This window comes from Halichondria panicea, chromosome 14 (assembly GCF_963675165.1).
Source record: "Halichondria panicea chromosome 14, odHalPani1.1, whole genome shotgun sequence".
NCBI classification, from domain to species: Eukaryota; Metazoa; Porifera; class Demospongiae; order Suberitida; family Halichondriidae; genus Halichondria; species Halichondria panicea.
Window position 1 is genome coordinate 1143791 of NC_087390.1, and position 14854 is coordinate 1158644.

General features: G+C 38.1%; 3 protein-coding genes across 7 annotated transcripts in view; 2 read left to right on the forward strand and 1 right to left on the reverse strand.

Moving 5' to 3' along the window:
- Positions 1-14854, forward strand: part of LOC135347329 (methylmalonyl-CoA mutase, mitochondrial-like) — a 53313-nt gene that overhangs the window by 32185 nt on the left and 6274 nt on the right. The gene's annotated exons all lie outside the window — the stretch shown is intronic.
- LOC135347316 (methylmalonyl-CoA mutase, mitochondrial-like) overlaps positions 1-14854 on the forward strand; it is a 56528-nt gene that overhangs the window by 13099 nt on the left and 28575 nt on the right. The window lies entirely within an intron of this gene.
- On the reverse strand, positions 244-14829 carry LOC135347305 (uncharacterized). Of its 3 annotated transcripts, XM_064545231.1 has the most exons (11): positions 14546-14829; positions 13854-14051; positions 13638-13796; positions 13229-13504; positions 13001-13066; positions 11408-11473; positions 2435-5568; positions 2178-2310; positions 1104-1181; positions 729-1004; positions 244-539 (listed from the first exon to the last, which is right to left on the reverse strand). In XM_064545231.1, exons 1-11 carry the CDS (start codon positions 14787-14789, stop codon positions 475-477), a joined length of 4695 nt encoding a protein of 1564 aa, XP_064401301.1. In that variant the 5' UTR covers positions 14790-14829; the 3' UTR covers positions 244-474. The 3 variants fall into 3 exon arrangements, 2 of the variants coding, with proteins under 2 accessions (XP_064401301.1, XP_064401302.1); XM_064545232.1 differs by lacking the exon at positions 11408-11473; XR_010398335.1 differs by lacking the exon at positions 244-539 and having other exon boundaries at positions 933-1004; positions 1104-1586.

A 14854-nucleotide genomic window follows, 5' to 3' on the forward strand; every position in this document is an offset into this window, starting at 1 on the left:
ATCACATGTCTCCCATGGGCACGGTATAACATTCATTCATTGTAATTCTCTCTTTAGAAAATCTATTAGTGACCAAAACGCTTCAATTTCTTTGGTCGATAAACGTTTACTTATACATCCGCACATTCTAGGTTAACAAAGTGCTTAGTGTACTGGAGAGGATATTTGTCATCAGCATCTTGTATTGGTAAATACCATGAAGTATGATCGATAAGTTCCTATTGCTTCATCTGGTTAGAGATGCATGGTGGAACAATTATCGGATTTGGGTTTTGAAACGAAAATAATAAAGTGGAACATTCAACAACATTGGGTCCTCCAAACTATGTATAGGTAAAAGTGAGAAATATACATTAATATATAGGACCAAACTTTCTTATACTTGAATAATGTATGTACAGTAATCTTTGAGATAATTATGTTTTATTCTATCACTATCAACATAAATTAAGCCGATTAACTAAGGTGATTCAATCACTGCATGGTTGGTCCAGAAGACAATTGTTGCCTCTTCGATGGCCCAGGCAAAGTATCATCATCTGCATGAAAGTATAAAGATGGTACATGTATAATAGGATGGCAATTGCATGCTATAATTATAGTATCTAGTTTTACGTTCCTGACTATAGACTGTGGTCAATAATCCATTCACATGTCTCTAAGCTGCATGATGTCTACTCCTAGAAATTAATGTTTATATAATGTGGTCGAGGTTAACCTATTCTCACCTGTAAATTCCTCCTTTATAGCATCAGCGAGGGCATCTTGTCTAACTGCTGGTGCTCTGAGACTCTGACATATTTTAGAATAGGTGAGATTGGCAGTCTCCAAGCAAACAGTTAGCATTTCACGTAGATAGTCCTTGCTCTTGCGATAGTCTTGTTCTATATTTTTGAGGGTTCCAGAATGTAATCCCAGGGCAAGTCCTAGTTCCTTCCAGTTACCAGCGACTTTGATCAGTTTCTCATTAACAGACCCCAAATCATCGAGAGTCAGAATGGAGCCTTTTTATAGGTACAATGGGATACATGCATGTGGTTTTACTATATGAAATAGCTGATAAATTACTTGTATACGCATATATATAGGAGACATCTGCTTACCAAGCGTTGGTCTTCCTGACTCGTCTTTTTTGTCCTCTTTTTTTCTCTTAACACCAATTATGGTTGATGGTTTGGACTCTTGAAAATATTTGTATGTAAACGTAGAGTATAATTATTATAGTTGAAATGCTAACTATAATTTATAGTGTTACTGTAATATAGCAGGTAATTTTCGTTGGTGAAAAATGAACTACCCAATTAAATAGTTCGTAATCTAAATATATTCATACAGCTCTTGGGGTAGAATAATTTCGCAGTTTTAATTTTCGTATGATGCTCTTCAATACGAAATGTATATACCATCATACGAAAATAACCCGCTATATATATACGGTATAATATATGGCATGATTTGTACAGCTATAAAGACGATACAGAATCCACGTAGTAAGATGCTCCATTCTCTCATGTGCTTCTGACGATATCAAGAGTTTATTAGGAAGAGTACACACATCCATTTAAAACCGTAGTATGGGGAAAATTCTGTACAGGAAATTCTGTACATTTAGAACTTAAAATTTATTTAGCTATGTACAGTATAATAACAAGGCCGTAGCGAGCAAGTTTAGAGTGGTCAGGTGGTCAGGCCAAGGTAAATTTTGAAAAAAACGTTAACACAACGACCATTACCAGGAAACCATCAGGCATTTTCAACAATGTAACGACTATTACCTACTTAGGTCCAAAAAGTGGTAAGACTAAAATCTGACCAGCCTGACCGCTTGCTATGGCCTTGAATAATTGTGCAATCTACGTTTTTGCATGGGGTTATAGTACTGGATTTGGACCTACGTACATTCTAATACTCAGATTACCAGGTTTCATATTTTATGTATCAAATCGAGGGTAGGTATAGGTGTATAGAGCAATATAATTATACTTAGTCGCATGTGATTAAGGTTGCATTGCTAATAGAAAGATTTGTAACACCTGTTAATTAGCACGCATCTATTATAATATCTGTGTAAAAAGTGAACAGTGACACATACATACATGCAGTACCGTCTATACTGACATATTAAAGCTATAAACGATGCATGCAACATGCATGCAGTGAAGGGGGTTAATTAATACCTTCCTCAATAGAAGCACGAGTATCCGAGGTATTATAATATGGCGTCTGCTGCATGGTCAACGATTGGCTCTCTCTCGTGGTCTCAGCCATATTGTATGGCAGCGGTTGATTAGATATACTAGACGGATATCCCTGCATGGTGCATGTAGATCACATGTTTAGCTAAAAGCTGGTACTATATTATAGATCTACTATAGATTAGACATCTGTTACAGAGAGAGATATATATATATACTGGTTAAATAAATAAACTTGCCTCGTCGGTAGACGACATCTCATGAATCTCATAGACCACCGCAAACTTTATTCTACTCCTAACATGAACATAGTCGATGCATTTTATAGCACTTCCTCTTGCACTTAATGGAATATGTAATTCTTCAATTGTTTCATTGAGTTTTAGACCCTCGATAATCGGAGACCAGTCGGGATTAGTTTTAGAGTTAGGGTTAGGGATATCCACCATCAGGTGGAGAAAACGAAGAGCCTTATTTTCTTCCAACATATCACCAACAGCTTTGATATCTTCTGAAGTGTAGAGTTCCAAGCTTTCTTCTGTAAGTTTAAACTCCAATATCAAAGTTGTGAGACTTGAATTCTTACTCAATGCTTTTGCGATAGGTAGTAAGAAACGTTGGTCTGGTTTCACACACATAGTTGGCAAATGCAGATACTCAAGATTCTCATTATTCTCAAGTACATTGCAAATAGCTACAATTGTATCGTTGTTGGCTATCACTGGACTATGAAAATTAATTCTAATCACAAACTTCTTAAGCGTCGGCCTGCATACTGTCTCCATTATTTGTTCTAGCTTCGGATCACTTAATCTATTAAGCACCTCAAGATCTATTTCCTCTAGAGAAGTGTTTTGCTGCAGCTTGGTACAGAAGTGATCGATAATTTCATTTGATGTGAAGCCCACTTTTATTTTACAAGATAATTCTCTAACTGAAGAATTTTCTTTGAGTGCAGTGAAAATACTATCAAGATTTTGCAGTGTTAAATCTTGTCCACTTGCAGCAATTGGATCTGGTGATATAAAATCAATAGTTAGCTTTTCCAGCAAAGGACACTTTGAGAGGGAATGACAGACTAAGCGTTTTATTATAAAAGTGGGTAGTCGACTATAACCAGTGAATAGTGCAAAATATTTCAAAAAGTCAGCAAAATGATCGGTAAATTTATTTGCCTGTTCGATAAAATCACCTGTGCATATTGGACCAAAATTCGAAGGGAATAATTGACAACGCTTTAGTTCTTTGAACCTTTTTATGTTCAATCCAAATAGTAGGTATTGTTCTGATTCTTCATCATGTCTATCATCAACGCTTATGGCTATCCTAACTTCCATATATTCCAAAGAGGTATAGAATAACGGAATTGTTTCATTCATAATGATAGGCATGTTCGAGTCATCAATATGACAATGTAATATCTTCAGAGTTATAAAATAGTTAATTACTTTTAATGAATTCAGCGAATTGGATGAGGGTATATTCTCTATATTATGTTGAATGTTTAATTGTGAAATTAGGAATTGTGAAAATCTGCTTGCCATCGGATTGCAGCCAGCATTATATACACGTAGCACTCCTTGTTTTGCATCTGGAACATAGTTGAATAATTTGTACAAACTATCAGGGAATGGGTGTTTACCCCACAGTATATCTAAGAATTTGATTTGTGAAGAGCATTTGTCTCTCTTGAGTCCAGCCATAAAATGAAGATGATTTTGATCTTCCATTAATTTTTTGTTGGCGAACCTGACCTTTATTTCTAGCATGAATTTTCCTACTGCTATGCAATAGCCTAGAGCAAGGAAATACAAGGGATCCAAACCTGACTGTATTAGTTTCATAGGGAGTACAACATTCTCAAAAGAAGAAATTAGTTGTTTATTTTGAGTTTCATAAAGCCAGAGTATGTGTTCTCTATTGAGGTAAATCACCAACTCATTGTCTGATGATCTAACTCGTGGAGCAGGTAGAATACATTTTGTCCAGTCATCCGACAATTTTGTGAGACCAACTAAAAATAAGATGATCATATTGTACTTTTCAGAATGTGTCTCAATGAACTGTAGCTGTTTCTGTTGGGGGTATGTTCTCCATATATGGAATGCAGCCAAGAACTCCTGCAGTGTTAGATGAAGGAAATTGTAAGATGGAGAACCGTTGCTTTTATTTGTAAATTTATGTAAAGGATGTACACTGTTCATGAATCCGAGTGTAGTGCTAGCATCAACAACATCTTCCTTGAAGAAAACCAATTGTTGTTTTTCTTTTGTTATTCCTTTGTACGCAATTCGGCAGAGTTTATCAAAATGTACCTGAAGTGACGAAGGTAACTCACTCAGCTCACCACTCCAATCACTGTCTAAGTACACTGGATTTTCATGTAAATATCTTTCAATTAAAATTTGAGAGTATGTGGTGTAAAGTTCGGTTGTTGTGTTAGGAAATATGCTATTGCTTTTTTTGTCATGGCAATCTTTGTCATGGCATTCTTGGTAAATTTCAACTACAATTCTGGCATAAAGAGGGTTATACATTGCACTAGATATTTGTGGATTAGAGTCAATGTATTCACGTAGTTCTGGTGGAGCTTTCCCATCTTTGATCATTAGATCAATATATTCTTGAATTTGTTTGGAAGAAAAACCTAAGATTTCAATGAACTGATCAACTCTTGAGCTACAAGTGACAGGTAGATCACATACAGCCCAGGGCCTAGTGGTAACAAGCACGGTACTAGCTGGCAGAAGACGTCCAGTTATTAGCTTCATAAACATGGACTTTTTTTCTCTAAGGGATGGTGGCAACTCATCCAGGCCTTCCAAAATGAAAAGAATACCGCGCCCATGATGATTTTGTATAGTAGTAGTAGCAACAATACTTGTGGAAGCATCAGTATTTTCACATTGAAATAGATCAACTAATTCTACAGCTTCCTGAACATTCTTATCTCGAAGTCGGAGCAATATAACGAGGGAGTAATCTCTCCAAAAATCACCATTAGCCCATCGTCTGCACAGTTCCCATGACAAAGTCGTCTTACCTCCTCCAGGGGCCCCTTTAATGACAACTAGTTTCGAGAATTTGCCCTCTACTTTGGAAGCTAACTGGTCCATTGTGATTCTCTCTCTAGGAAATCTATTCACTGGCAGCTCGCCCTGAACAATTTTTGACCAGGACTCTTCGATATCTTTTCTGGATAAATGTTTACTTACATCCACACATTCTAGGTTAACAAAGTGTTTAATGCACTGGAGAGGATATTTGTCGTCAGCAGGGAGAGATCTTGTATCGTAAATACTAGTTAAGTATGATCGATAAATTCCTATTGCTTCATCTTGTTGGATGGTGGAATGATTATCGGATTTGGGTTCTATAATAAAAAAGATCATCATGAAACAATTAAAATACAAGAATCTCAAATAATTGCCCCTCAAAACCTGTGCCAGAGCCATGCACGTACTGCTTTATCCCCAAATAAAATTATAACAAGAGAATAAACGTAAATTATGCTCATTGTGGTCAAACATCAAAGGATTGTACTACTGAAATATATAGGTGTAACTATTACAATGAAAGCACCGCGGGTGCTGATGCCTCGGTGGAGGTGCCAAAGCTACATAACATAAAGCTACTAATAGCTTAATTTATATACACACATGATAAACATTTTTGCATTAACTGATTTCGTTGCATGCAAAGGCAGAACCACATGCACAGCGAAACTCAAAGAGCGGGTAATGATCGATCATGATTATTATTAAAAACGATCGATGCCAAAATCCATGTCTATAGTACATGTAAGTGAATGGCTGCATCATCAGTAGAGCCTTGCAGCTCTCTTCGATATCACTCTTGCAGCTACCGTGCAGAGCTAACTACTAAGTAGAGTATAGCAACACTCCATGGACAAGTTAATCTACGCACTCTTCTAAAAGGCCATTCCAAGTAAGCAAAACTAGGCATAACTCGAGGAACGAATGCAAATCCCCGAATTAAAATCCAAGAAAACATGACTAGAAGCCTATAGAAACTCTTACTTGCACTTCATTGATCCTTGAGCAGCTGTAGCAGTCTACACAGACACAGACACACAGACAGACAGACAGACACACACACACACACACACACACACACACTACCGTATACCTCGCTTGCGGGTCATTCCATATCAATTCAACGAAATTTAAAACGTGACGTCTTCAGAATTCCACGAAACTTGGTACATGTGTGAGGAATGGTATGGTAACATATCAGAACAAATTTTGGGTTTGTAAACAATATGGCTTCTGAGATTGAGTTAATTAAAAAATGCAGAAATTCTCCACTTTTAGAAACTGGCTGCTGTTAGTTAAACTGTAACTTTCTAACCATTAACATTCAAGACTAAGAATGTATATCATCTTGTTGCCTAAGAAATTCCGCATCATTTGGTATGTTGTACGGCTTCACTTAATACATTTTAGGTATTGCATCTAATTAGTATCCTTCGAACTCTGATTTCTCAAAAAACGCTGTTTTTTTCCTGTACTTTTTTAAGTATCATGTTCCTTATACCATTCTCTTGAAGTGTGACAAGTTTGATTCTGGGATTCCAATGGGATCATGAGATATGTTGTGGGATGTAGTGTGATTTGGGCAATATTTGTGGTTTCAGAGAATAAACAGTCCTTCTTTGTTGTGTAATGTACCTAAAATATGTGTGCTAACTTTCCTGAACTTATGTTATCACAAGGAAGAATTCGAACTTTCGGCCGAGTGACATTTTCAGCCGAGGAACTGTAAAACGACTGATAGCTAAAACAAGTTTACAGCGACCATACGAGCAGCAAAATAATACTGACACCACGCCAGCTATTTGATTGAGCGGCGACAAGCATATCAGCCATTTGAGTACTGCACTACAGAGGACTATGAGAGAGAGCAGCATCATCTTGAACAATAATTTCTTGTTTTCTCAAACGATTCCAGATACATGCAAACTACACACATTATAAATTATTTGAACCATCTCTAGCTACTGATACAGTATAGTACTGCAGTCAGAAGATGGACACTGAGTAATTTCAGTAGAAACTGAAATGCCACCAGAGAATATTTCGTGATTGGTTTGCACAAAAAAATGGGTGGTTAGCTAGGGTGTTTTCCAAGTAAACCACACAACTCACTAGTGTGTGTACAATTTCTTTACCCTCACGGGCCATAATGCAGCTTATTCAAGTATCCCAGCCTCAGAAATAGATAATTTTATACGTTGCCTACATGATTTTATTTTTTTAAACAATTGATCATCAAATCAGAACAGGTCGAATTTATCCAAAAAGGAGATTAAAGCTGCATCTGAAATACTGACCAAACATTTGGGCTAGGCTTGTTAATGTTTTTAAATGTTAATGCTAATGTTTTATACTGCTCAACTTTTATGAAATCACCATTGCTACAACTAAAACGTACAATTGTTAGCTTGAACGTAGGTAATGTCGTTCATCAACTTAAAACCTACGATATATTGCTAATTGCAATATTGCCACAACAAAGGGCCTCACACACAGCTTACTTACTAAGGAAAAGTGCACAGTAACAATTGGGAATGCAGAAAGGCTTTGCAAAATTTTTTTAAGGACTGTTTATTCTCTAAAACCACAAATATTGCCCAAATCACACTACATATCTCATGATCCCATTGGAATCCCAGAATCAAACTTGTCACACTTCAAGAGAATTGTATAAGGAACATGATACTCAAAAAAGTACAGGAAAAAAACAGCGTTTTTTGAGAAGCCGGACTTCAAAGAACACTAATTAGATGGAATACCCAAACTTTATCGAGTGAAGCCATACAACATGCCAAATGATGCGGAATTTCTTAGGCAACAAGATGATATACATTCTTAGTCTTGAATGTTAATGGTTAGAAAGTTACAGTTTAACTAACAGCAGCCAGTTTCTAAAAGTGGGGAAATTCTGCATTTTTTAATTAACTTAATCTCAGAAGCCATATTGTTTACAAACCCAACATTTTTTCTGAGATGTTATCATACCATTCCTCACACATGTACCAAGTTTCGTGCAATTCTGAAGACGTCACGTTTTAAATTTCGTTGAATTGATATGGAATGACCCTTGCGCATGTGCACTGAGGCATAAATACCTGCATGCAGTACATGTTTGCGTGCATGGGTGATATAGATGTAACCCAGAATATGATATTCCGATGCAACCTAAAGCACCACCCTATTGCTTTTATAAGTGCATTGAATCCCAATGCAGTCAGGTAGAATCCTGCAATCTGATTGGTCCATATAAGGTAATGATCCTTGAAACTATTACACAATCTAAGTTATTACGTCATGCCCTCGGGCTCGAGTTGTATTAGTAGCTATATAATATACGCGAAACTAATTAATAATACAGTGGAACCTTCAACAAGGCATTGGCCCTCAAAACTAAGGATTATCTTTCCATAGTTGAATAATTTGTACAAACTATCAGGGAATGGGTGTTTACCCCACAGTATATCTAAGAATTTGATTTGTGAAGAGCATTTGTCTCTCTTGAGTCCAGCCATAAAATGAAGATGATTTTGATCTTCCATTTTGTTGGCGAACCTGACCTTTATTTCTAGCATGAATTTTCCTACTGCTATGCAATAGCCTAGAGCAAAGAAATACAAGGGATCCGGTTGTGACTGAATTAGTTTGATAGGGAGTACAACATTATCGAAAGAGGAAATTAGTTGTTTATTTTGAGTTTCATAAAGCCAGAGTATGTGTTCTCTATTGAGGTAAATCACCAACTCATTGTCTGATGATCTAACTCGTGGAGCAGGTAGAATACATTTTGTCCAGTCATCCGACAATTTTGTGAGACAAAAGACTATATAAATAGGAAATATGCTTTTGCTTTTTTTGTCAACTTCAGGTTCGGTTGTTGTGCGGATTGTGCAGCTATTGCTATTCTCATGATTTTCTCTGTACACTTCGACTACAATTCTGGCATGAAGAGGGTTATACATTGCACTAGAGATACGTGGATTAGAGTCAATATATTTACGTAGTTCTGGTGGAGCCCCATCTTTGATCATTAGATCAATGTACTCTTGAATTTGTTTGGAAGAAAAACCTAAGATTTCAATGAACTGATCAAGTCTTGAGCTACAAGTAACAGGTAGATTACATACAGCCCAGGGCCTAGTGGTAACAAGCACGGTACTAGCTGGCAGAAGACATCCGGTTATTAGCTTCATAAATATGGAGTATTTTTGTCTAAGGGATGGTGGCAATTCATCCAGGCCTTCCAAAATGAAAAGAACGTCCTGCCCTTGATTCTTTCGGATAATAGTATGAACACTTTTAGAAACATCAGTATCTCCACATTGAAATAGATCAACTAATTCTACAGCTTCGTGAACATTCTCATCTCGAAGTCGGAGCAATACAACGAGGGAGTAATCTGTCCAGCCTTCACCATTAGCCCATCGTCTGCACAGTTCCCATGACAAAGTCGTCTTACCTCCTCCAGGGGCCCCCTTAATGACAACTAGTTTAGAGAATTTGCCATTTACTTTGGAAGCTATCTGGTCCATTGTGATTCTCTCTCTAGGAAATTTATACAGTTCGCCTTTAACTATTTTTGACCAGGAATCTTTGATTTCCTTTCTCGATAAATGTTTACTTACATCCGCACATTCTAGGTTAACAAAGTGTTTAACACACTGGAGAGGATATTTGTCATCAGCAGGGAGGGATCTTGTATCGTAAATACTAGTTAAGTATGATCGATAAATTCCTATTGCTTCATCTGGTTGGATGGTGGAACGATCAGATTTGGATTCTAAGAATAATCATGAAGCGAAGGTAATAATACAGTGGAATCTTCAATAATGGGCCCTCCAAACTAGAGAAAAACATTACGCCTCTAAATAAACGACTACCGTATGGCGAGAAATTTTTGTGGGGTGCAACATTTTGTGTTTTTCGAGGGCAGACCAGTTGATGCGAATATTAAAACTTCCCATCACACACCGGTCAGAGGAGGTATGACACGCGTGCCTTGATTTAGCAATTATAGCCTCTACAATAACGTTGAGTATGGGCGGATAATCGAGGCATAATTTAATTGCTAAATCCTGACACGCGTGTTTTACTTTAATTCTCTGCACACCGGTATTTCACATGTAAAGCTATTGGTGGGTGTGGTTTCCTGGCATTAAAACGCAAATATTAAAACCCACGAAATTTTTTGCTGAGGGCTCTCTCTCACCTGCGAAAATTTCCCACCGTACGGTATGCTTCTATCCCTTTACATTATAGTTATAATTACAGTTATAGTACATAGGCATGAGGTATCTATGTGTTATAGTGTCCCAAATCCCGAGGGATGAGGGACACTATATTCATAGATACCGAATGCAAATACCCACTTTTCATTGGCTATATATATGTACTAGCCCTGCCTCAGGCAAAAAGTGTATCTATAAAAGCAGCAAGCCTTATAGCAACAGCTTCATATTTAAAAATGTCCTGTTCTGACAGGGGGATTTCTGCTTCTCAGCTAAAAAACCTTCGCATTGGTCCTGAATTGCCCTGCTTCAACATTGGAATGGACAAGCTAATGGATTAACTATAGCTCCACCTTCTGCAGGAAGCGTTCTGCAACAAACGAGTCAAGCCTCCTTTTTTCTGTGCACTCGAGCCCCACCCCCAGCCCAAACTTCTCAGTTCTGTATACGGCTAGCTAGCAAGGAACAGCTTGCTACACTATTGTTCCCAAAAAGACACAAGAGTCTACTAAATGGGCAGTAAACAATTTTAAAACATGGCTGCATGCAGGATTAGAAACAGAAGTCAGGAGGATCACAAATGCCTATAGAAGACCTGCTGCTTGTGACAATGGACCCAGAACAGTTAAATCATTGGCTTTCAGTGTTCCTCGTAGAGACAAGGCTATACCATCAACCCAGCAAGCGCTATAGAAACTGAACAGCCACAGCTAATTATCATGGCTAGAGCTTCATTTATCATTTCTAACATTAAAAAATTATACTTGTACTTTATACCCTCAAGTTTAATTCCCTGGGAAACTATGAAATTACGGCTCATAATTCCCTACTAAACACACACAAGTGCATGGGATTAAAATGCACAGCAATCTTTCAAAGATGTGTCTTTTACTCTATCACCATCCACACTAACTAAACTGATTCTACTCACCGGTTGGTCCAGGAGTCGTTGTGGACAATTTCTGCCTCTTAGATGGCCCTGGTGAAGTATCCTCAACTGAAAGTAAGTAATTGGATGCTATAGAATTGTGTATTTAAGTACAAGTTACGTTTCTGACCAGGATTAATAGACTATAATGTCTATCCATAGAATGCGTATAGTGGGAAATACAATACCTTGCACTGTGCTTTCTTCCCAAAAGCATTTCAAACTCTTCATATTAATAATTATTTCAGAGACATGTGTTTAAGTATTGTGATCTGCTACTGACGTAGCCAAATTTAATTGAGCGTGGGCAAGAGTAAACCGCAATATCTGTCCTCCAACACACTGTGACACAGTACTTGGAGCGTTTAGGAACTAGAGGCAAAGAGTGTGTGAAGCTACAGAACAGTATGTAGAAGTTAGCTCTACAAGATGAAGTATGAAAGGCTAGAGTACTACTGTATCTGATAATAGCCCTCGTCAAAAGGACCTGGTCAAAGAAGGAACCTATCCCAGATCCTGGACAACTCACAGCAATACTTCTGACATGCCAAAATTGAAAAACCCTACAGATCCCTTCATGTCATCAGAAGGAATGTTTTAGTCCAAGTCATAATAAAGAAGAAGAAGCTATATAGATCTATATATAGATTGCCCTGGAAAAATCACACTATCCAACTAGAAGGGCAAGGGCAACCAATTTTATCCTAGGATAATTACAGTAGAACTACAGCAGAACATTCAACTACAGACTACAAGACTCGCCTTATCAAACTCAATGTGCTCCCACTCTCAAGACCTCACGTTCGACCAAGTCGAGTGTCTCAAATTACAGCAGACAATGTAGACCTGAGTGCTTATCTGCAGGTATTATTTCCGTATCCACTATAGAGCTGGTTCTACTGCCAGAAAGTTTCCAAAAGGAGCAAAACCTCTAAAACTACTACAATAGGATTGCACGACTATGGAATTGACTGGACCCTATCGATCTAACATCAATACAATCTATTACATGTATTGAACTAAGGGAAAATTCGACATTGGTGCTCGTGCCCCTGTGAAAACTGTCTCATGCACACAAATTAGTATGGTTTAATCTCACTCTGTCAGTATACTAATGAGATCACAACCTTGCAACATTGTCATGTCATTCTCAAATACTAGCTCAATAATAATACTCAAGCCTCAATTTGAGGCTTGAGGATAGGCTCAAAGATAGACCTTTAGTCTCAAGCTTCACTATGCTAGGTATTAAAGCCATCGTCTATGATAATATCTCCAGACTTGCATATAAAGTACATTAAGTCTGCAATGTGTAGGCATCCTGTGGCTTTGTTGCCTGTCAGGTTCCGCCCATCTACTGAAAGCCCACGCTCATTTTCACTGTGCCACCACTGTGCCACCGTCACGCAACTTAGCGAGGCAGGCTCTCCTTTTTCTTGGACGGTTTGTTCTTTCTTTCTTTGTTCCTCCAATTCTTACCGTATTTTATCTTATTGACCGTGTGACAAAAAACAGAAAAAGGAGCTAGAGGCTGCGAAGGAGGCTAATGTGTTTACTCTATCACCACCCACACAAACATTAAAGTGATTCACTCACTGGTTGGTTCGGGAGTCGTTGTGCATAATGTTGGCCTCACAGATGACCCAGGTGAAGTATCGTCAACTGAAAGTCAGTAATTGGTCGTTATACAATTGATTGAAGCAAAATTAAACATTCCATCTAAGTTACATTCTAGTTATCCATTCACTATAGTTAAGTACCGTTGACTACTCATGCATAGAAATGCTTCTATGTGGTCAAGGTTAGCCTCATGACTATTCATACCTGTACATGCCTCCTCTATAGCCTCAGCGACATCATTCCGATCAACTGTTGGTGCACTGAGACTTTGACATATTTCAAAATAGGTGAGAGGGCCAGTCTTCAAGCGAGCAACTATCATTTCACGTAGACAGTCCTTGTTCCTGTGATAGTCATCCTTTATATCATCGAGGGTGCCATGACCTAATCCCAGAGCGAGTCCCAGATTAAACCAATTTCCAGCAGCTTCTATCAGTTTTTCATAAACAGAATTCAAATCACTGAGCATCAGAATTGAACCTATATGCCAGTAAATGGTAAATTCTGTTAATCAATGGTATGTAGACTACATCCATGGCATCCATGTATACACCATAAAACAGCTGACAGCAATAAGTGTTATATATACATACACAAGGAGACACCTACTTACCAAGCGTTGGTCCAGGGTTTGCTTCAACATCTCCTGACTGTAACAGTAAGCGGAATATCAGTAACAGTATACACAGACTGAGAGTGGGGGGCAACATCAGTCCATTAGTGCTCTGAACTCTCACTTGGAACTTGGTCGGTTTCTCTTGAGTATCAAAAACTAGAAACCAAAAAGTAAAAAAGTAAGAGTGTTGTGGCAGCTAGCATTTGATTATACCTAATGTAGTGCAATACTGAATGTTCCATTGTTTCCGAGGGTTCCATCTCACCAAGCAGGCAGTGATGAGTGAGTAGCAGGTGATAAGCACAGCTGACAGAATGAGAACGACCAGTGCACTCCCCCTCCATCCCAGCTCACAAGGAAACACTCCGGTCCAACTCAAGTCAACCACAGGGCAAGCAGGATGTGGGGGAGCTGTGTAGAGTTGCATAAATATATTCATGTGCTGTGACATCACAATTGTGGTCATGACTCCGTGAATACCAAGCATGCAATGCACTATTAAGGCCATGCAAAGTCAATTTGTAGTTTCTCAGGCCCTCGCGCTTTGGAAATTGACTGCTTTCCAAATATATCACGTGACCTCAAATTAGAGGCACTAAAAGAAAAGACAATGATAAATTTGTATGGTTTTGTGGTCATGAATATAATTATGACTAAAATTAATTATGCACTTCCGCTTATTGAGGAAGTTAGTGATGTGTTTTCAATTAAATTCTATGAATATCATTATCATGCCTCAAATCCGCTTGCTATTTTAGGAATAATAGCCTGAGAAACTACAAATTGACTTTGCATGGCCTAAATGGCTGTTTAAAACTTATATTGTGGCCTATGCCCGGTAATAATATACTCTGTACCAAAGGTTATGATAAGAAATTATTGGCGAGTATACTTCACTGACTCACAGGAAAAAGTTTGTAAGAAGAGTATGTATCTGATGGTGACCATAATGAGGTAGAGTTGGTAGAGGACAGGGGTGATCAACACAGAGGCAAGGCTGGCTCTGAGCTGCCAACTAGGCTTACGGAAAACCAGTGTAACATTATCTTCCAGATCTTCCGGGTAGTCATTGCAGATTGGTTGTCTGATTTTTGGAGACCATTTTCCTTCGAAGGATCTTGCTGCTGATGACCTTAAAATCCACTGCATCTCTTCAGAATATTTATTTTCAGTTTCTAGTGAAAGAGTACGAGCTAGCTCAATTATATAGCTAC

What these genes read in the sequence shown, in the direction of transcription:
- LOC135347305 (XM_064545231.1), bottom strand. Translation starts at nt 14,789, where the DNA reads ATGCAGTGGATTTTAAGGTCATCAGCAGCAAGATCCTTCGAAGGAAAA. An exon ending in TATAGAGGAGGCATGTACAG is followed by an intron (nt 13,067 to 13,228) that starts GTATGAATAGTC and finishes ACTGACTTTCAG; the next exon opens with TTGACGATACTTCACCTGGG. An exon ending in TCGTGCTTCTATTGAGGAAG is followed by an intron (nt 1,182 to 2,177) that starts GTATTAATTAAC and finishes AATATTTTCAAG; the next exon opens with AGTCCAAACCATCAACCATA.